Below are 21,384 nucleotides of genomic sequence, written 5' to 3' on the forward strand. Positions count from 1 at the left end.
CCAATGGGCATGACACATATTTGTAGTCTAGATTACCTGGTATCTTGGTGGGAGCATTTATGAGTATTGGAGTTATAGATTAACAATATAGAATTTGTATAGATTAACAATATAGAATTTGTATAACACATCTCTTGATGAGTTTTCGGCACTTAATCATAGAATTCTCTGGGCAGAGTATGTCAACATATTTAGTATGTTGAAAATGATCATTAGAGAAAACCAGTAAGTATCAAGGAATAAGATGTAATTAAATCGATTGGACAGTTGAGATGTCGATTTAATTAACGATGTGGTATAAAAGATTATGCAGTAAAAAAATCAATATGGCTCGGGACAAATTATTATTCGAGCATACAATTATGGAGGTCAATTCTAATATTTTAGTAGAGTAGATTTGGAATTAAATAATTATGCTAGTTTAATTACAGGCCTAATTGTTATAGCCACTATTGTATGTTCCCAAATGATCATCGGGTTAGCTCATTTAATTGACTGCACCACTACCGGATTAATAAACAAGATAACTACCTATTTGAGTCAAAAGCCTAAATATATCATTTAGTGGGAGGCTCTATTTAATTAGCTTGTATGTAAGGGGCCTTATGTTATTTTACAAGGTGGGTCCCCTATAGAAAAAACATGAGTTTTGTTTTTCATTATTTGGAACCTAGTGTTTTTACTAAAAGGAGATATAAACAGACTTATTTTCTCTAAAGAAAATAGAGAGCAGTCACTTTATACAGACTAGAGAAAAAGATTTTTCTCTCTATTGTTGAGAGAACAATTTTTTCGTGCTAGTTGCTTTAGTAGTGATAAAGGCGCCCACACGTCAAGTGCAGATCAAACCTGAGTCATAACCTGAAAGATCATTGGTGATAATTTGTGGTCTAACAATGATGGTGGTGACGGATCGTGATCTAACAGACGTGGTGGTGACGGATCGTGATCTGAAAGTCTAAATCACTTCGACGAAAATATCTAAATCGAATTTTCAAAGTACAATTTCTAAATTACAAATTCTTATATGTTATAAGAGAGCTATCTTAAAAATGATTTATAAAAATTTTAAAAACTTTATTTTTCCCCAACATACATAACAGTAGTCTGGACTTGCTTTACTCAAATTTGGTATTGTCCGAATGTTTAATTACTTGCTCCCTTGCACTTAATCAGAGTTCTTGATTTTCATTTCTTGTTGTTCTTCAAATATGATGTTTTGATACACCATAAACATATATTTGTATGTGCAGAATACTAGGGCGAATTCTATTGGTTGTATATTTTTACTTAATCAAAGGAAATAGCTTGCTGCAGGCATGGTTGGACTAACAAAAATCACCAATTCTGCAAAGATGAAATGACTTCAAAATATGAAGCCATAGCATTCCCCTTAAGCTGTCAAATGTTATAATTCTTTTTACAAGATAGGCGCATATAATAATAATAATAACAATAGTGCCAACTGCCAAGTACTGGAGGCTACACCAGAAATCTAAGAGATGAAGGTGTCAAGAATGGTTGTGTGAAGAGGATCGCTCAAGTGGGTAGCCCAGTTGTTGAGAGGGCCTTTTCCGGTGACAACAGCTTGGACAGCGAAGCCAAGGAATGCAACCATGGCAAGGCGGGCGTGCTTGATCTCTGCCAATTGAAGGGTGGCTTTCTTTTCCGGGTCAGCGGCCAAGCCCAGAGGATCAAAAAACTTTCCTCCCGGGTAGAGTCTCTTCTCCGGGTCAAGCTCTGAGTTTCTTTGGAACTCAATGTAGCCAATTACCAAAACCTCAATCCATATCAACGTTGTTATTGAGAATGGAAGTGGTTGCCCCAGGTATGATGATCCTTCAACTAACTCTACCTGAAAAATGTCAACGGTTCGATAATTTATTTTTTATTTTTTATTTTTTAATTTAAAGGAGATAGATACAAGAAACTGCACTCACAAAACATTGAGCCTTATCCTACACTGAAATATTAGTACTTTGAATTTAAATTACCGTGAGTGCAAAGGCCATTCATAGCCAGTCGACCTATGCCTATGCCTATGCCTAAAAGGCCTCATAATTCATTAATTAATTATAAAACCCTTTTAGATACTAAGTTTATGCGACCCTTAAAATTCTTAGCTCCTTTGATCAAGGCTGCTTAGTTTCTTTTATAATGTCATCTAATAACCACTAATTATAAGCCCAAATTTAGTTCATAGAGAGAAACGTCAACTCTAGCAAGGCCAATAATCTATTCAATCACTAACTCGAGATCTGTTAGGGGCCTAAAGCGCATGACCTTCTCCCCACAAAAATAAACTGAGAAATAAGAATGACTATTTACATTTAGTACCCTTGATGTATGGTTTTTATGTTTTGAACCCAATAAGTTCTATCATTTTCCATTATGAACCCCCAATATTAGTGTAAATACGTACCTTGCCAGCGTCTTGCCAAGTAATCCCAGTGAGCCACTCAACAGTGAGGGCACCGAGAGTAGCCAACATGGCCCAACGTCCATGAATGAGCTCACACTCACGGAACCTCTGCAGACCAAAGACTTCAGTGTACGGCTGAAGCGGCGTGGACTGCATGTCAGAGGCCTCAATCCTCGTCCCAATAATATCGCCAGCCGGGTTCTTAGCCAAGTTCTGGTCCAACGAGTCATAGTCATACTGCAAGTACTCCGCTGGCTTGCCCAGCCCGAACGGGTCGAACCCGTAGTCACCCACCAAGCTCCCGTCGAGCCACTCGGGTGCCTTGGCTCCTGGGTACCAAAGTGGACGATCAGAGGATCCGGAAGACTGTTTCGACTTTTTGGGTGCTGTTTTTCTCTTTCCGAAGCCGAACCGGGCTTGGATACGGCCCGAGTTTGAGTAAATGTCGGGGAGGCGGGTGCCAATGAAAGATGATGTGGCGGCTGCTGCTGCTGTGGTTGAGGCCATGGCTTGTGGCTAACTTACGGTGGGGTGTGTAGTGTTGATTGAAATTGTAACTTGTTAAGTGATCGATACTCCTGGAGTTTTGGTTGGGTTATAAAATGAAGCTGCTGGCTTTATGTCCAGGTGGGATAGCTTATCTATGGTGGTTGATTTACTAGCCGTTGGATTTAAGAGCGTATCCATCTGACGGATTGAAGAGCTTAGACCTTATCTATTGCCTTATCTGGATTCTTGGTGGGGTCTGGCGTCCTGGTCTCTTTAATTAGACAGAGGAAAATAACAAGTGTGATATTTTCTGTGGCTGATGTTGCTAAGAGAAAATCTTTTGATATTCTTGGGTTGAGCGGGCCAGTTGGCTGATTTCGATAAGATGACGTTAGAATGAGCTCGAATGGTGACACTACACCTGTGAATGAAGCTGTGAAACTTTATTAAATTCCAAGTACTTTTTTTTTCAAATTAATGAGTTGCATTAAAGGGTAAGAAATCATCAGTAACACAAATCATCAAGTCGGATATAAATTTAAAGTGATTTAAATACAACATTTAAGATAATTTAAGTCATGGAATTCAATTAGGACCATGCCCAGTAATAAAGGAAATAAATAAAAATAACACAAAATTGACTTTATTTATTAAGGTGGTGTTTGTTTTTTTATCTGAAATCTGAATAGATCTGAATTAGTCTGAATTTTGAATAGGTTTGAATGTCTAAATCTGAATAATATGTTTATTTTTTCATCCGAATCTCCAAAAATAAGTATTAAGTTGTTTGTTTTTTTCAACTTAAAAAGCTGAAAATATGTACTTTTACATTTGTATCCTTATTAAATTTGAATGTCAAATAAATAATATATTAAATACCACAATATTTTAACATTTATAAGTAAAACTATATTCAAGTGAATACATAATTATTTTAGAATTTTAATATATAAAATACCATAAATTTCAAATTTTATCATATATAATATAAGAAAGAAAAAACATGAATATTTTTATATGGGGTAAATATCTATAGCTGAGTTTTGGGATAGTCATAAAAAATAAATTATAAAACAGAGATATTTTTGACATTAACAAGTAATTGACTTAATTCAGATTTCTCCATTAAGTAAAAAGCCAAAAAAATTAGCTTATTTTATTAAGTCAAAATTATCTAAAAAGTCTCATTAAGTTATAAAAACAAACACCTCTAATTAACTTAATTAATTAAGTTAAGTCACTTTAAGTCATTAAGTTAAAAAACAAATACCACCTAAGTGTTTCTTTTAGATTTCACACTAAAATAAAATAAGGCACAAAAAAATTAATCGAGTCTGGATTAATTTGCTCATCTAAGTTATTATACGTGAAATACATTTGTGTACTTATGTGGGATTTGGTATTTTTTATATTGTTTTTGTGGCGGTAAATACATTTGCTTGTTTGTTTGGTTTTTCTCTATAGTAAATCCAAATGTAAATATCGTACGTATACACCAAATAATAATATTGATAAATGAAGGTATGTTCTGTAGATTCGAAATTCGTCTTTCCAAGTTTTGCTAAATTAAAGGCCTAGCAGGCCCAGAACGACACTCCTTTCCGGGCCAAGCCCGTTAACTCGGACCATGCACGCAAGCCGAGAGCCGCTAGAAGACTCGGTCAAGTTCAAGAAGTTCGAACCTCAAAAGGTCTGACAACAGGAATAAAAAGTGACATGTACACGTGTCGCCGCTCGGAACGCGCCACGAAGATCTCCTTTTTGTCACTGCCTGTACAAGATAATTTGGCGGCAAAATCATCACTGCCGCTCACAAAAGCTCCTTAGACCACAAGTCAGCCAAATCTCTGTCATTAATTAACTTGCCCCGAATTAAATCCCTAACATAAAACAATAAATATTCCACAATCGTGTTTCTCGAATATAACTTACCTCTTATAGCCGGTAAAATGTCATTGACTTTGACTCTCTGGCGGCACGCCTCAAAGGTTTACTGGCTGGTCCGGTCACCTTCCTTGACCTGCTTTTAATTTTCTGCGTCTTTTGATTTGTTTAATATTCTCGCCTTCATTCCCTAAGCAATTGCAGTTTGGTTCTGTAAAGGTAAGCATGTTTCTCTGGATCTACTGCGTCGTTTTAATTGTCTTTCAATGTTCTTTTTACGTAGTTTATGTAATTGTGTTCATCCTTTTTGTTTAAAATCGAGAAAATTGAGCTAGAATATCTATATTTATCTATTTATTTTCTTTCGATTTCCAGCGGAAAGCGAAGCTTGTTTCTACGGTTCTGCCCTTGTAAGCCTGTGCCAGTGTGCCTGTCTTTTTTTTTTTTTGGGGAATGTTTTAGCATAGAAAATTGAGATGATTACAAATTTACGAGTGCGTTTGTTTATTTGATTTTATTTTATTACAATTTTTGAAGTTCTAACTAATTTTCTTTTCTCAACTACTAATATTGCATATTAATTAGGCTATTTATTCATATTCACTTTATTATGTTATTCATGTTTATGGCGAATTTTGCAGAGTTTTTCAGTTGCTAGTTGATTAAGTTTCTTCCTTGCAGTAATAATAAAGTTTTGACCAATGAAATTTAATTTCCATCGGTGTAGTTGTATGAGAAGTAATATCCAAACAAATTATGTGCACAAATTGACATTACGTGAAGTGATGTTTAGAGTGAAAATAAAAAAGTCAATGGAATCAATGAGAATAGAGACTGTATTTAACTCTTTCATTCATATCATGCCATATCGGTATGTATGGATGAGCTTTTACTGATAGCTTCTATGTATGGTATTTGCACACACACACACACACACACACATTCCCATTATATTTGCATAATGTTCCCTTTACATTTTCCTTGCTGCTTTGCCTTTTGACTTTGTTGAGGTTAATGTTTGTTTCATTAGTGCTTTCTCTTACGTGTATGTATGTTGTACGTGTATATTGTGTATTGATCGGTATCATTGGAATTTTAAGCTTGGCTGCTTGAACAAAGCTTTTCACTGGAAGCTATTGTATCGACTTTTTAACTTATGTAAATTTTTGTGTATTGGTAACTCATTTTTTGAGTTTTTCTTCATGCAGAAAATTGTCTAGTTACCATGAAGGGTGCGAAGGGTAAAGGTGCAGCTAGAGTCTCACAGGAAGCTTTGAAGCCAAATGACAGGTTGGTTTTCATCTCAGGTTCATTTTCTAGAAACAAAGTCATGAAAAGTTATTGGCTTTTCTTCTGTGCATGCCTTTTGTTTTATGTGGGAATATGTGGCTTTAAGATGACCATATAGGGTTTTATTCCTTGTGCTTCTCTTCCATCCTCCCCTAACCTAAAACTCTAGCTGTTGTTTAATGCTTGGTCAGTAAGATTGTTGATGTCTGATGTTATATACTCGTTGGTGGATACAGTTGTTACAGAATTTCATTGTGACGGATCTTATATATCTTTGTTATTTTCAGAAAGGTTGGGAAGCGGAAAGCTGCTACTGCTAAGCTTGACAGTGGCAGTAAAAGGCAAGGAAAGAGGGAGAAGAAGGCCAAGAAAGACCCAAATAAACCAAAGAGGCCTCCTAGTGCTTTTTTTGTCTTCCTGTATGTATCTCTTTTTGTTTTTACCGCAGAAGGCAAATATGGCATTTTAGTTTTCAGAATATATCAATTCATGCCATTTTGATGTTACAGTGAGGAGTTCAGGAAAACCTTCAAGAAAGAGAATCCCAATGTAACTGCTGTTTCAGCTGTAAGTATTTAGGCAGATCCACATATGCATTAGATTTAGTTCTTTGTCATGACACAATTGGTCTGCAATCAGATGATTAATCTGTTTGATTTCTTTGGTTGAAGGTTGGGAAAGCGGCAGGAGGGAAGTGGAAATCTATGTCTCCTGCTGTAAGTATTTGAACCTTTCCTGAACTCAAGCATGTTTGTGAGAATGGATGTCTTGAACTTGGAAAGCAGATGATTACTTTTTCCTCTACACACACACATTTTTCCCTCATGTTAGTCAATTTGGAAGTCTAGTTGGAATTCTAGTTGCCTTGGCCTGATAATTGTGAAAATCATCTGTTGAGCAAAATTTACTACAAGTGGGGTGTAGAGTTTGTCACACCTGTGTTATCAGCTGAGGGAAGGGAAAGGATTTTGGGTATTGAAGGTAATGCTTCATGGAATGCACTTTTGAAATGAATCACATAAGAAGTTACTCAAGCTTTATGTTTTGAGGATGATTGATAGGCATTGAAAAACCAGTGCTTGATGATTTTAGAGGAATGAATTTTTAAATCATCTGTCCATAACTTGTCATGAGGGAAAGGTTTTTGCACTATGCTTTACTGATCTCATGTTCTTTACCTCGTTGAAGGAAAAAGCTCCATATGAAAGCAAAGCAGAAAAACTGAAGTCTGAGTATGGAAAGAAAATGAATGCCTACAATAAAAAGCAGGTGACTAATTTAGTACCCTTTTTCAATTCTGTGGACGCTTTTGGTTCGTTGTTATGTGTTTAACCTCTTTTTTTTTTTTTTTTTTTAATACTGACAGGACGGTGATGAGGCATCAGACAAGTCAAAGTCAGAAGTGAATGATGAAGATGAAGCTAGTGGGGAGGTAGTACATAATTTCTGTTCTGTTTTACTGCACCCATTGATTGTGTGACATTGTGTGTTTTGGTGTTGATCAATAAGACATAATGTACTGGGGCATTTGTCATATTATAACCATGTACATATGTTCTTGTGTCCTTGAGGTTTTCAAGTGGTTAATTTAGTTGGAAAGACAAATGCGGCTGTGTTATTTTTGTTTTTCCTGGCTATTGAGTTTCAATTGTGTATTTATAAGGTTTTAGCTAGCGGCTTAGTTTAGACGTGGTATCTGACCTCTGAAGGCTTCTGATTGACTTTGTGACCCAGGTCCTGAATATGTTCTGTTCTTGGGCCAGTGTGTGCAAGGGAAATTACTATAGCTGATGCACAGTGTTTTTGTTCCCGGGCATGTTATTGATTTTGTTTTTGCTTGTGAAGCTAACTGGAAGATGACATGGAATGAATACCAGGTGTGGGGCCTAAAAAAATAAGGATGAATGTGGGTTGCAGTTATATTAGAACTTGTGTCAATGTTTGAAAAGGAAAGTATCTTCTGCAGGCTTATATTGCAACATGATGATGATTTATTTGTTGAACTGACATATGAGTACCGTTAGTACCATTTTCCTTCGGTTTTGCTCTCTCTTAGGCTGGAATTTGTTATAACCTTTACATTTTACAGGAAGAACATCAGCTGGAGCCGGAGCCGGAGCCGGAGCCGGAGCCCGAGCCAGAGCAAGAGCAGGATGAGGATGAGGATGAGGAAGTGGAAGAAGATGAAGATGATGAAGAAGATGATGATGACTGAAATCTGATGATAATGCCTAGGATACAAAGGAACAAATTTTGGATTTTGGAATATTAATACCCTTAAAGGGTTTAGATTTGGTGGCTTTGGAAAGAAGATGACGTAGACGCTAGCCTTTTTGATGCCATCATGGTCTTTTTCTTTTTTGTATGAATATATTCAGCGTAAGTTATCCGATTTATGTTTTCAGATTCGAAGGCATGACCTTAAATTTCCAATCTCAAACCAATTGATCATAAAGACTTTAAGACAAAAAATATCATCACAAGCAATTTTTGACCAGTACCCAAAAAAAATAAAAAATTAAAGGAGAAAATAATGTTATGGAAACATCGTGGTCAGGCAGGTAACCACGGGCAATGCATATTTACAAGTTTAAACCTACCAACGAACAGAAGATCATCAATTATATGGAATCAACTAGATGCTATATCTATAATTACAAACTGTATGGGCAAAGCCCTCACCGGTATCGAGGATCATAAGAAACAAGCGTTAAATTTGGAGTAATGAATGGCAGTTTGTCAATGTACATAAAAAGTCGCTTCAAATTTTCCCTTGAGATGGAGGCCAAATCAACAATATCATCCTCGCTGGTGTAGATCCAAAGGTCACCCGAGTTCACTCTTCTGAGACTATCCCGGCAGAAGGGGCATGACTGAGACCGTGCACGCCTGAAATAACAGAGCATGAGCAAGATTTAGAATCACACAAGGATTAAGAATGTCAAAGATCATTTATAGACGCGGGACAAATAACAACAAATACAAGCATAGAAATAAAACGCTCAACAGCTTTACCAATTTCGATAGCATCTCATGCACATTGAATGGTTGCAATCAGGCAAAACAATCTTGCAGCATATCTCCAAGCAAATACCACATTCTTCTTCTCTCTCTATATCTATTTCGGATAGTTTTCCTTTGTCCATCCTGCCTTTCTTTTTGTACTTAGCATCACAAATTTCTTTCTGTTTCTTGTCTTCTACGTCAGTAATTCCTCTTTGAAGTTGCAATAAAGAGGGAAATATCACCCCTTTCATTTTGAGGGGGGAAAAAAATTAAAAGAAATCAATCCAAACTGGAAAGAATCTGTGCAATAGTTTTGCAAACTCAGAACAAAATATGGTACACTATCAACTTCCTTTTTCAGTTCACTCACCATAGAATTCTTTTATACTAGCTTTTCTTTCACGAGTACACATGGTAGTCTTGCCATCTGCATATGCCTAGAACAAAAAGAAATGAAAAAAAAAATACATCACACAGTTGGAAAAATGAAATGGCAATTACTTTTACTATTACTTTTAACTATTTAAATTAGAATGAGGTGAAAGGACACTGCAATAACATTACAATTGGTATGAAACAGATTCATAATAATCACCTTGTATATAAGAATTCTAAGCAATCCAAGGGCACCAGCAAGGCGGCAATCAATCCACTGAACAAGAAAAAGAAAAGTGTGAGCTGCTTGACTGTAAGATAATCTCATCTGAAGGCAGGCACCGTCGTATTCTCTCGGATACTCCGAAGCCCTGTATCATTTAAACATTAAAATTTTCAATACCCAGATGCTCAAATTGCAAGATCACTCCAAAGCACTGTATCATTTCAACATTAAAATTTTCAATACGCAAATGCTCAAATTGCAAGATCACCCAAAAGTAATGCAGAAATTCATTAAAACGAAAAAAGGAATTATTCAAGGGTGTCCTCTGCAGTCTGCAGTGTCGAGAGATTCACGGCGTCGCCGAGAATTCTGCTCAATGAGTGTAGAATGATCAAACACCTTAAACCCACCAACAAAAAACTCAAATATAAGAGCACAAGATTAGTCACTTCTCACACAAAATCCAAAAATTTCTCATAAATTTTGGTCATATCATAAGATTGACAATAATGAACATACCAACAGCAGATTAAACAACAATTCCATAATTGCTAATGAACATACCAACAGCAGATTAAACAACAATTCCATAATTGCTAATGAACATACCAACAGCAGATTAAACAACAATTCCATAATTGCCAAAATTAACAACTTAATAAAAAATTGTAAAGAATGAAAGAGGTTTACAGAGTATTGGCTAACTGAATATCAGCTTCAAGAGCCTTGAGTGAATCCTTAAATGATTTCCTCATATTCTTCTCTCTTTACAAAATTCTTTCACAAAATTCCCATCAATTAACCACAAATAATATTAACTTCATAAATCTAATAACCACCCACTTGCTCAAATCCCGAAAAGCAAACTCCTCATCTCTTCATTTGAGTCGCTTTGGTTTATCAAATAAATATCTTCTTCTTTTAACTTTATTATATAATTTAAATGAAAAGAGACAGACAGTAAGAGCTACTTGGCTTTCACTTAGAGCACACGTAACAGTATCTCTCTTAGCTTGAGTTGAGTTATTACGAATACTCACAGCTGTCAGAATTACTATTGTGCCCTTCAGTTCTCCAGTTGTTAGTTGCATGAACATTTAGTGCCTCAAGCTGTGAGACTAATAACCGTACTAAATATTTTGAGATAATAATACATGGATACCCAAAAGTTTTATACTTTCTCAAATAAGGACATTGTTTGTCGGCACTTATACTCAAAATAATGACGAAACAACAAATTTTTTATACAAATAATGTTATATATTATTATAGATTGAATTAAAAATATGATAAAATTTTTATGATTTATTTTTATTATTTACACTTTTAATCAATCAATCATATTTTACCACATCAATTTTTATAATATCTGTATCTTTATAATTATTCTTGTATTAAGTTTTTTTGTCATTTTGATAGAGAATAGGGGTCTATTTGATCTAAAAGATTTCAATCACGACTTTATATGATTAATGGTAGAAATATAGGGATCTAGGTGTTATTTCCTTATTCAACCAAAAAATATTGGACGCGTGGCGCGCATGTATGATGTTCATCAAACCGTTATTTGTGGGCCGCGCATTTGGCGTTTGTTATTGAAGCTTCTAGCGCGCGACGTGTTTTGATTGGCAAATAAATGGGACCCCTAAAGAGTAAAGAGAGACCCAGCTGGGCATTTTTTGATCTTTCATTCTAATTCAAATCAAATGGGAAACCTTATTGTATAATAAATTATTATTTTGACTTGTATTATTGTTTGATTACTAGCAATACCAAAGTTTTTGATAAGATTCTTTGCCTTGGCAAGCCTCCAAGGCTCCAATTGATTAAAAAAAAAAGGGATGATAAATGAGATTCCAAATGATGATTTTATGGCTACTCTAAGAAATTAATACGAAAGCTTATCCATTATTTGTACGGAAAATACCAATTTAATAAAAATTTAGTATGCGGTATCAATTTATTTACATTAATCTATCAATGAAAATAAGCATTTTGGAATGGGTAATGATGAAAATGAAAAAAAAAAATACAAAACAAAAACATATTCAGCATCTCAATCAAAATCTATGTACAAAGAGAGGATGGTTGATTTTTAATAGTTAGATAGGAGAATTTGGTTATATATTTGGATGAGTGAATTTCTATCCTTTAGTTGAGTAAATTAAGAAAAGTTCATCCAGTGAAAAAAAGTAAATGGGAATATCATTAGTCACCATGTGGCATATTTTCAGCATAATCTCATGAATTATGATGAATCCATGTGTGTGTTTGTTTTCTACAGATTTGGTAAATGTTTATTAAGCAAATCACTCATTAGTTTTAATCTGTGATAACTAAACAACAGCTATTATTCTAAAATGTGAATTTAAAGTTAAATAACATCACCTAACTATAAATTTAACTCTTGACTATATAAGTTTTCTAATTTCAAATCCACATTTTACACGATGTGAACGTCGGCTTTTAATAAAAAATTAAGATTATTAAATATTGACAATTGATTATATACATAGTAAAGTTCAACTCCTTTGCCAACTAAACAATATTTAAAGAGTCTAATAAAGTTGGATTAAGAAGGAATTACTCTAGCATTAGTAATGATTAGTTTTCAATTGATAATGACTTGCCAACCTCCGATAAAGGATGCCAGAAAAGAAGTATCCACAACAATATTTGTAGAGTGAGAAGCAACAATTTGCTTGCTGGACCAATAAACCAACTCCACCATGTATGAACAAAACTACCAAGTTATACTTTAGCACCACATACCATTTGCACTCATGGAAGCTTTTTTGCCCTTTTTTCTTTTCACATGCATTAGTAGTAATTCCAGAATGTAAAAGATGCCAGCACAAGTGTTTGTGAAAAGAAATATAACCTTCGTATCATCATTCATGAAACAGCTTGCTTGCAGGTTAAGTCATCCTGCAACTTTTTCCTGCACAGTTGCGTATGCATGTTAGAGTTATAACTCACCTTGATATTTTACAAATGGGAATTCCTTCTTAAATTTACCCCAACTTTTTTTTTGAATTTTCTATGGTCTTTGCATCGCATAATCCCGGGTGTAGCGAGTTTCAATCAAAAGAGAATTGTAAATAGTGGACCTGTATTGATGTCACAAACTCAATTACTCCACCAATATGCTTCAGGCAAGTTGGGTGATAAACTTCAATGGTCTCTCAAAGTTGCTTTTGCCTGAGTTTCTTCATAAGCTGGTGATTTTACCTAAGTTCTTCCACATGCCACTGTAAATGTTGGTTGGTTGAGTGACTCTTTCAATTCAATCAGAAAACCTCAACTGATACAATCAAAAGTTTCATCCACCATAGAGTTTCTTGTGTCTGCTGAAACAATGCTAAGACTCCAAAAATTCAGCTTCACTAAAATCAGGCCGCGGTGATTGTGCAAAGAATAATTCTATATACACCACAGAGCATGAATTTGCAAATTCTGAGCTCACCCCACCGCTCCCAACGACGTAGATGAGTGTTAGGGTATCAGAAAAGTTTGATTTGAAGTCTTGTTTCATTTACCATAGTGCCTGCACCTCTGCTGGAAGGATTTCAGTGCCTCTAAAAATTCTGCTTCTCCAAAATCAGGCCACAGTGATTGTGAAAAGAATAATTCTGTGTATGCTAACTGCCATAACATGAAATTGCTAATTCTGAGCTCACCACTGGTCCGTATAAGTAAATCAGGGTAAGGAAATTCAGTACAGTTTGTCTCTAACTCCTGTTCAATTAGAGATTCACTGACGTCATTGGGTTCAATAAGACCGTCCTTTACCTTCATCGCTATCCTTTGGCAAGCTTGAACAAGGTCATACTGCCCACTATAGCTCACTGCCACAATCAACTGGAATCGGGTATTGTTCTTGGTGGTCTCCACAACATTGATTACCAACTCTTCTAGGCACTTCGGCAGCTTAGAAGTATCCCCAATTACAGATATTCGGATTCTCTCCCTGGCATAAGCAAACAGAACAAATGCATTTATGTTTTTTCACCACAAGCTTCTAAGAAGCCATTAACAATTCAAAATAGAAGACAGCTTCATCAAGAAAACTTTTTAAGGAGTATTACTGAAATGTTCACTGCATTATTTTATGTTTGCAGTAAAAAAACATGAAATAGACAAACAGGATAACAACAAATTTTGGAACTAGGAAATGTAAAAGCATCATATTCCCAGAACATGCCACAACCCCAGCTAAAAAGCTGCTCCCCACTAGCAACCAAGTGATTGCCATCATGATACACACGACAAAATCTGTGGTTTCAGAGAGTTTGCATAAGATTTCTAGTCGCAAAGAATGTCATCAGGGGGGAAAACTTCAAATCCTTCAACAAGCTCCGAGCAAAACAGTCTAAAATATACCCTGAGTATCTACTTTCCTCACAGATTTATACAATACCCTCATGAAAACAGCAACCTTTTAACATCCAATTCAACATTTAATTTCAAATTTTCCACCACATTTCAATATTTTAGTAAAAGCAAAAAGTTAGATATATCCTTTAATTGATTTTACAAACTGTACCTTATAAAGCTTTCCGTTTCCTCCTTAACTCCAGTCTCTAACAAACTCATTAAAAACTCAACCTCGACCTGCAGCACAGACCAACTCAACATCGAATATGGAAAAACAAAGATAATGAAAAATAAATAAAAATAAAATTAAAAATATTGACCTCGGGTCGAAACCAATTATCACTAGAGAAAGCAAAAACGGTTAGAACTCGAATTCCCCATTTGCAGCAGAGCTCAACGAGGGTTTTTAGAGACTTGACACCAGCTTCGTAGCCTGACCTCACAGGCAAGCCCCTCAAGTGGGCCCATCTTCTGTTGCCGTCCATTATAACCGCCACGTGTCTCGGCATGGGCTCTCTCTGTAGCCCCTCAGCCAGCGCCGGAGCATCACTAGTGAACTTCACTTCTCGTTCTTCTTCTTCTTCTTCTTCAGCAGGGAAAAGCAAGTATCGGCGATGCTGGGTAGTGGCGGCACAGGCAGAGCCGGGGCGTTTCCTTATAGAGAGGAGTTCGGAAGGACACACGTGCGAAGCCAGCTTGAACCTTTGGTTTTGCACGTGCGGGATTGGAGAGAGTGTTGTTGCAGTGTTAGGTTTGATGAGCAGTTGCGGTGAGAGAGAGGAAATCATCGTTAGGGTTTATGCCGTTGAGACTGCGTGAGCTGTCGAGTATTGATTGATTGCCCTTTTCAACTGTTCAGTGGAGCATTTTGATTTTGCCGCCAGAAAGGGTTTCCGGAATTCGGGCGGTCGAAAACGTTGTCGTCTTCTTTGGTAAGACTTCAGAATTGAATTTTTATTGTCAGCATCAAGTGAAATTTATGAAAATAGCCAAAACTTGAGGGGCACTTATAAAATTTAGCCAACTTTAGCTTTCTTTGTTTATTTTATAGCCAAAAACACCAAAATGACTTAAAAATTCCTCCCGAAACCCACTTCATTTCCAAATTGACATCTCTTGTCATCTATTAATCAAGTCAAATATTATTATAACACTTAAAAAAAAAATGGAGATGATTAATAAGAACCCGGAGGAGTAAAGAAAATACTTAATATTTGATATGAAGCACCCAATACGATTTAAGTAATGAGTGCTCAATAGCATGTCAAACAACTTCATTGTTTAGAAATTGGGATGAAACCGGGCTAGTAAAAATTGATGCCTCTTCTCAAATCTCAAATAAAGGATGCAGCAACATCTGTGCGGTTAGTACATTTGTTGGGCGGAAGAAGATTGGCATGATGCTAATCTGAACATCGGATGAGTGGCTTTTCGATCACTGAAGAGGACCCACTTCATCGATGGAGATTTCCTTAGGGACCTTCAGATTTAATTGATGGGTATTCCATCCAGCTCCTTTCAACTGTTGGATGAAATCATCAAACCTATCTTCCATCACCAAAAGGCTATGCGAAAGCCAGTCAGAGAGATTATCGAAGCTCTCCCGGTTCTCATGTAGCCAATAAACCTGCCACACGCTTCGCAATACTGACAAACTTGTAGCTCCTACCTGCAAGGAAATTTGAAATTTGGCCAAGTTCTTGTCATTCATATCCTCACACACAATTTTCTGAGTGCATACCTTGAATGATACAAATACTTCAAAGTCCCCAGCGCTTTGGTTCACCATGAGAATATATTTTTCCTTTGCATATATTCTAATAAGTTTCTTCACCTTGCGAAAAGGAAAAAAAATGTGAAAATAGAACGGATAGTTCGTATTATAATAAAATTTGAAGAGATTAATTGGTAATAGACATAGTGGTGCTCTAAGTGAGGAAATACCTTGAAAACAGATGTATCCCCTCCAACCATATCCTCTAAAGGCACACCAAAAATAATTCGCGGTTTCATGAATTTTTCCCAAGTTAAAATATTTTCTTCTTTATTGCAATCAACACATCCTGAGACAAGCAACCCAAGAAAATTTGAATGTTGTCACAATATAAAATTATTTATAAATGCCAGGATTAAGAGAATATCAATTTCACCTGGAACACTGGTGTACAGAACATGTGATTTTACCAGTATACGAGCACGCTTGAGATTTATCTGTCAGATGATTAAAAACACAAAGAATGATCCACCAAGAAATAAAACAACTACAACTTGTTTCGCCATAATATTATTACGTAGTAAAACATCAAAAATTCAGTTCTGCCTACCCTCCCCAGAAAATGGTTCTCCAACTTAGGCATTTCTAGAAAAGGGAACTATAGAGTACTCTTACTGTGTTAAATTGTAGAACCGAAAGCGACTGATAACGTAACCAAAGGTGCACTAGCCGGATGCTTAACCATGTCAATGACAAGACTGGGTATAATCTTACAAGGCCAGGTGTATCCTGCATTGATGATTCTAATTTTCAAGTTTCATACATAAAGTGAAAAGCATGTTAGTTGCCATTAATTGGAATGAAGTAAAAGAAAACAGGAAAACTATCTTTGAGTGTCTGTGAAACATACCAGGATCAATATGCCCAATGCCAGACCAAACAACTGGGCAGATACTTCCCAAACTTCCTCCTGAAATATTTGACCAATAGGTCATGAGAAAAGCATTCTCTTCCACAAACAAGTTCATACATTGTGTTCAGACAAGGTAAATAATTTCATTCAAGATAATTAGCTGAGTATATATTTTTCTCAAATTATGTGCATTATCCAGCATTGACATAAACCAACGAATGAAAACTTGAAAAACTTGCGAAATACAAGATAAGGCTTAAATTTCTTACAAGAATCCTTAACCATATCGAAACTAAAATTAATTGAATCATATAGAATAAGCTGATGAACAATCTCCACATTTTGTGGTAAGTCAAAGACATATTGCAGAACATGAAATCCTGTTAATTCCATCTTCCTGATCAAACATTTACAATATGCTCACCCAGAGTAATAAATGAGGATGAAAAAAGGTTCATAAAATAAAATTAAAAAAAAAAAAAGCTTACAGGAGATACATGAAAAAAAAATTTACCTTTGCTGCTACCTCTAGAATGAAAAAAAGGTTCATTAACTAAAATTTGAAAAAAAAAAAAGCACATAGTAGATGCATGAAAAAAATTACCTTTGCTGCTACCTCTCCTAGATTTCCTGAGATTGCAAAATGGTTTTGTATCACGCGGAATGAAGGATCTTTTAGTCCTCTTGCCACAGCCTGGTTAAATTGGCAACCTTGAGAAATTTAGTACAATTTTCAAATACAAAAATTTGGAAACTGAAGTCCTCATTTTCCCTGCTAAGACAGGATATAAGTGAGGACCAACATCCAAATATTCTCCCTGCTGATAATTTCCCAATTTCTCTTTCTATCCCTTCAATTCTCCTAACATTTTTCTTTGATGTGTATATGTTACTCGCTAAAAAATTGGTTTTTAATTATGAGCAGGAAGTGATACAATATTACATAAGTATATAATAGCGGTGTTGTAACAATATGGATGACACAAGCAAAGGCTCTTACAAGCAGAATACCTTGGAAAGATTCCCAAGAGATGCTAATGGCAGAAAATAGGCAGGATATACTTGGGTAGCAAGATCAAAGATGCTGCATGACGGATTAGATACTTGATGAATTCCATTTCTAATCAGTTAAACTAAGTTTAAGCCACAAGCTTGTTGGACAGACCTTCCAGCGCTGCCAATGAAGTCTGCATACATGCGCCACTGTTTTGGATCATCATCAAAAAGATTCCCAAAGCGCCCACCTGCAAAGATAGGAAGAGTAAGTAAAAATATTCGGCACAAAACTTTTTCTTCTCTTTAGCTCCTTTGATGATTGCCAGACCAATGAATAAGCGGCCAACAGCTCCAATGCCATCCTTTGATATCCATCTGCAGAACAATCACAAAACTTTCAGATTAATCCAATGTAAGACTAGATATTCAACAAATTGATAGACTTTGAGCTCATGAAGACGGAAATTTACTTGATGGCAGCAGCAGAAGCAGCCGCAGTTGTGCCAGAGAAAGAATCAATACCCACAGCCTGATGCACAAAAATTGGTAAATTTTTGGTCTGAAGTATCAGCAAACAAAGTTCATAGAAGGACAGATTGCATCATGAATTTATGACAGGTGTTACCATAAGTTGCAGAGCAAAATGAGTTTAATTTTTCGTTTTTTATTTTTCTTACTAACATATACAGCTCCTTAATACACACAGCATGAGAGAACAGAATCAGTTACCGAAAGTTCAAAGTAGACTCTTCCAACAAATTATACATTCCTTCAAGAAAAAATCATAATCAATTTATAATAACATAAGTAAAATAAGATCTTCTACAACCTAAATTATCAGGTTAACAGATAAAATTCACAGTTTATAATATCTTGATTCTTAATCCATATGTCAAACCAGAGTCATTGGCCTGAGTTAAATCAACATGCCTTTAGGAGACTTGATGTGACTATTGCGTGACAGATCCATCCAGTAACATTTGTAGGGAATTGTAGCAACATGTACCCCAAATAATCATCTGAAACCGATCCTGCATCAAAAGGGCAAGCATTGGAAAGTAGAACTACACAAAGCTAAATAAACCATGTCAGGACTGCTATCCAATGCTATTGTCTTGTCAATCACATCCTTCTATTCACTATGCTGCTACAACTTGGTCTCTTCTCTCGTTCTAACTTCAGTTCAAACCTATGAAAAGACATTAATACTGTTCATTTTATTAAATAGCAATAATACTACTCTTCTCAAGTGATATCCAATAGATTCCATTCCCATTTTTATGCATGCATTCAAGTTGAATTCACGGATGCCGCTGAATTGAAATTGAATATTTAAGAAGCTCAAGTCAGTTATAGTATTTTTTTGAAATATGCTTCTGAGAACTATGAGTCTCTTATGCTTTGTATAACTTGCCAGTTAATCTTGGAGCCTTTTGGAGGACTAGCGAGTGATGCTCTGAGCTTTTGGAGGAGTTGCTAATAGACCATTAGGCTCTTGAGAAAATGAATTTGTGTATCTGAGACTTTAAAGTTATCAAGCTTGAAGTAAAGATAATCCTTTCCCTGAGACTCTCTATTTATACTCATTGAGAGTACTATGCCACCCTTTTTCAGACTTGATTATGTCTATCCATCTCGCATTGCAGAAGCTGGAATAGTACTCCCACAAGATAGCTTTGAAAAACAATCATTCCCCTACTCATTGAGCAGATACATTTCACTTGGAGTTTTTGTGCCACCCCTTCATTGGACGCTGTGTGAGGTGAATCTAGTTTGGAAATTCACTTGGACTGAGCAAGGGGAGGAACAATTTTTTCTCTTGTTGGGTTGAATACTTGATCTTAACTGCCTATAAGCCTATTCGGAGAGTGGGTGGCATTTTATAAAAATAATATTTTCTTGAACACCCAGTGTCTCATTTGATGGGCTTTAAGTTTGCATTAATTTGGGTATAATAATTGCCCCCTAAGTTTCTCTCACTAAATTATATTTGGATAGGAACTTATTTTTATATTATCAATAGTCATTTATCACTTCTGTTACCCAGTATTGTTCATAGTCTGATAACCGTGGGTGCCTTTAACTCATCCATTTAAGGAGCAACTGTTATACCCAAAAATAATACTAAGCCCAAAAGCAATAAATCCAATACTATAACTCATCCATTTTTCTTAAAATTCATCAAATGAGATGTAAGGTATTCGAGAAAATATTATTTTTATAAAATGCTATCCATCCACTTGATACATATGGTTTATAGGCAGTATGAGGAATCACTTAGTCTAAATAGATTTCTAAACTATATTCATCTCACATAGCTTCCAGTGAACAGATGATACGTGGACTCTAGGTGAAATGCATTTGTTCAATGAGTAGGGGAATAATTATTTTTTGTCACCCTCTTGTGGGATTACTGTTCGAACTTCTGTAATGTGAGATGGATACAGAGAGCAACTTGGCAAAGCGATGAGAGCATCTTAAAAGGTGCGGCCACAGTACCCTCTCAATGAGTATAAATAGAGGGTCTCAGGTAAAGGATTCTCAAGCTAAAACAAACACTTCTCTCCGTATCAAGTTTGATAACTCTAAAGTTTTAATACACAAAATTCATTTTCCCAAAGTTTAATGGCCCACTAATGAGTCCTTCAAAAGCTCAAAGTTTTACTTGCAAGTACTCCAAAAGATTCCAAGACAACCTACGAGTTATCAAAAGCATAAGAGACTCTCTTAAGAGTTCACTATCATAGATAGATTCCATCTCATGGCATATCATTTGAGACGTGTAGCATCGTCTTGAAAATCAGGAAATTATGTTCAAATACACTAATAAAAGAGGAGCCCGTGGAATAAGAAATAAAAGTTCAAAAGCCAATACTAGTCACCTGGGAAGCCTGCAGGTAAAAGGAAATCCTTGACAACACTGGGGAGCCACGATAAATTTGTGTCAGAAAATTGTGACCCTTGTAACCTAGTATCTGTGGTGGGATCATGGTCGGCATCAAAAGTTTGTACTTGCCACTCATCATCTAATATGAACCTGCTTATAAACACATCATCAAGAGATAAATCTCACAGCCAATCCCAGCTCAGTCAAACAACTTCCTAAAACCTAAGCAAATATGCAACCTGATTTACTAAACTTCCGGTGATTTATAACCATTTAATCCAGGCACTTACAATATTTACGTAAACGAACTGATTATGTGTAATTACGATAATTAATAAGGGGATGAGTCAAGTCAAGTCAAGTAGCGACCTCCTAGCAGTGCCATTGCCATATCTCTCCACCAAAACCACGTGCTGCTGGCTTTGAGCTCTGTAACAATCACACAAATAAAATCCACCAATTGGGAATTTAGTAACAGCTATCATCAGGGCAAGCAGGTGGCGGGCTGGGAAGGAAGCTGTTACCTTCCGTTGCCGGCCTCGTCTTCTTCTTCTGAAAGATTCGATTGAGTGAAAGCACATCGAATTTGAAGACAGCGTGCTCTGTTTCCAGCTTTCTTTCTTGAAGACTCGATAGCACGTGTAGGCACTGAGAACTGCAGAGCGCACGACATTTTTTTGCAACTTACCAATGTTTTTGGATACAAGCCAAATGAGATCTGAACTTCATATTTATTTATTAGACGGTTATGTTCGTTGATTTTTGTAACATCAACCGGTGATGCCCCGGGTCAAAAACCACGTCG

General features: G+C 36.0%; 5 protein-coding genes across 11 annotated transcripts; 1 reads left to right on the forward strand and 4 right to left on the reverse strand.

Annotated features, from left to right (window-relative positions):
* Positions 1-1,345: 1,345 nt before the first annotated feature.
* LOC102627462 (chlorophyll a-b binding protein CP29.1, chloroplastic) lies at positions 1,346-3,011 on the reverse strand. Its single transcript, XM_006480956.4, has 2 exons — positions 2,423-3,011; positions 1,346-1,855 (listed from the first exon to the last, which is right to left on the reverse strand). Exons 1-2 carry the CDS (start codon positions 2,927-2,929, stop codon positions 1,496-1,498), a joined length of 867 nt encoding a protein of 288 aa, XP_006481019.1. The 5' UTR covers positions 2,930-3,011; the 3' UTR covers positions 1,346-1,495.
* A 1,851-nt stretch (positions 3,012-4,862) lies between these two features.
* On the forward strand, positions 4,863-8,493 carry LOC102627764 (high mobility group B protein 1-like). Of its 2 annotated transcripts, XM_006480957.4 has the most exons (9): positions 4,885-5,014; positions 5,171-5,205; positions 6,004-6,085; positions 6,373-6,504; positions 6,595-6,652; positions 6,757-6,801; positions 7,274-7,354; positions 7,452-7,517; positions 8,175-8,493. In XM_006480957.4, the coding sequence occupies exons 3-9, from the start codon at positions 6,021-6,023 to the stop codon at positions 8,298-8,300; spliced, it is 573 nt and encodes a 190-aa protein (XP_006481020.1). In that variant the 5' UTR covers positions 4,885-5,014; positions 5,171-5,205; positions 6,004-6,020; the 3' UTR covers positions 8,301-8,493. The 2 variants fall into 2 exon arrangements, with proteins under 2 accessions (XP_006481021.1, XP_006481020.1); XM_006480958.4 differs by lacking the exon at positions 5,171-5,205 and having other exon boundaries at positions 4,863-5,014.
* Positions 8,494-8,682: 189 nt separating this feature from the next.
* LOC102628251 (E3 ubiquitin-protein ligase AIRP2) lies at positions 8,683-10,673 on the reverse strand. Its single transcript, XM_006480959.4, has 5 exons — positions 10,383-10,673; positions 9,687-9,837; positions 9,462-9,528; positions 9,101-9,335; positions 8,683-8,974 (listed from the first exon to the last, which is right to left on the reverse strand). Exons 1-5 carry the CDS (start codon positions 10,445-10,447, stop codon positions 8,764-8,766), a joined length of 729 nt encoding a protein of 242 aa, XP_006481022.1. The 5' UTR covers positions 10,448-10,673; the 3' UTR covers positions 8,683-8,763.
* Positions 10,674-12,275: 1,602 nt separating this feature from the next.
* On the reverse strand, positions 12,276-15,124 carry LOC102628547 (cis-prenyltransferase 4, chloroplastic-like). 2 transcript variants are annotated; one of them, XM_006480961.4, is made up of 4 exons: positions 14,390-15,124; positions 14,239-14,306; positions 13,485-13,662; positions 12,276-13,337 (listed from the first exon to the last, which is right to left on the reverse strand). In XM_006480961.4, the coding sequence occupies exons 1-4, from the start codon at positions 14,855-14,857 to the stop codon at positions 13,224-13,226; spliced, it is 828 nt and encodes a 275-aa protein (XP_006481024.1). In that variant the 5' UTR covers positions 14,858-15,124; the 3' UTR covers positions 12,276-13,223. The 2 variants fall into 2 exon arrangements, with proteins under 2 accessions (XP_006481024.1, XP_006481023.1); XM_006480960.4 differs by having other exon boundaries at positions 12,276-13,662.
* A 140-nt stretch (positions 15,125-15,264) lies between these two features.
* Positions 15,265-21,321, reverse strand: LOC102629017 (protein root UVB sensitive 5). Of its 5 annotated transcripts, XM_052443192.1 has the most exons (15): positions 21,104-21,321; positions 20,949-21,008; positions 20,575-20,729; positions 18,623-18,723; positions 18,163-18,221; positions 18,021-18,067; positions 17,862-17,940; positions 17,708-17,780; positions 17,301-17,390; positions 16,694-16,753; positions 16,459-16,572; positions 16,220-16,280; positions 16,014-16,132; positions 15,811-15,903; positions 15,265-15,738 (listed from the first exon to the last, which is right to left on the reverse strand). In XM_052443192.1, the coding sequence occupies exons 1-15, from the start codon at positions 21,250-21,252 to the stop codon at positions 15,505-15,507; spliced, it is 1,494 nt and encodes a 497-aa protein (XP_052299152.1). In that variant the 5' UTR covers positions 21,253-21,321; the 3' UTR covers positions 15,265-15,504. The 5 variants fall into 5 exon arrangements, with proteins under 5 accessions (XP_052299152.1, XP_052299153.1, XP_052299155.1 ...); XM_052443193.1 differs by lacking the exon at positions 21,104-21,321 and adding an exon at positions 16,984-17,076 and having other exon boundaries at positions 15,265-15,903; positions 20,870-21,010; XM_052443195.1 differs by lacking the exon at positions 21,104-21,321 and adding an exon at positions 16,984-17,076 and having other exon boundaries at positions 15,265-15,903; positions 18,623-18,881; positions 20,870-21,010.
* Positions 21,322-21,384: the final 63 nt, after the last annotated feature.

Source organism: Citrus sinensis, chromosome 6 (genome assembly GCF_022201045.2).
Source record: "Citrus sinensis cultivar Valencia sweet orange chromosome 6, DVS_A1.0, whole genome shotgun sequence".
In the NCBI taxonomy this organism is placed as follows: domain Eukaryota; kingdom Viridiplantae; phylum Streptophyta; class Magnoliopsida; order Sapindales; family Rutaceae; genus Citrus; species Citrus sinensis.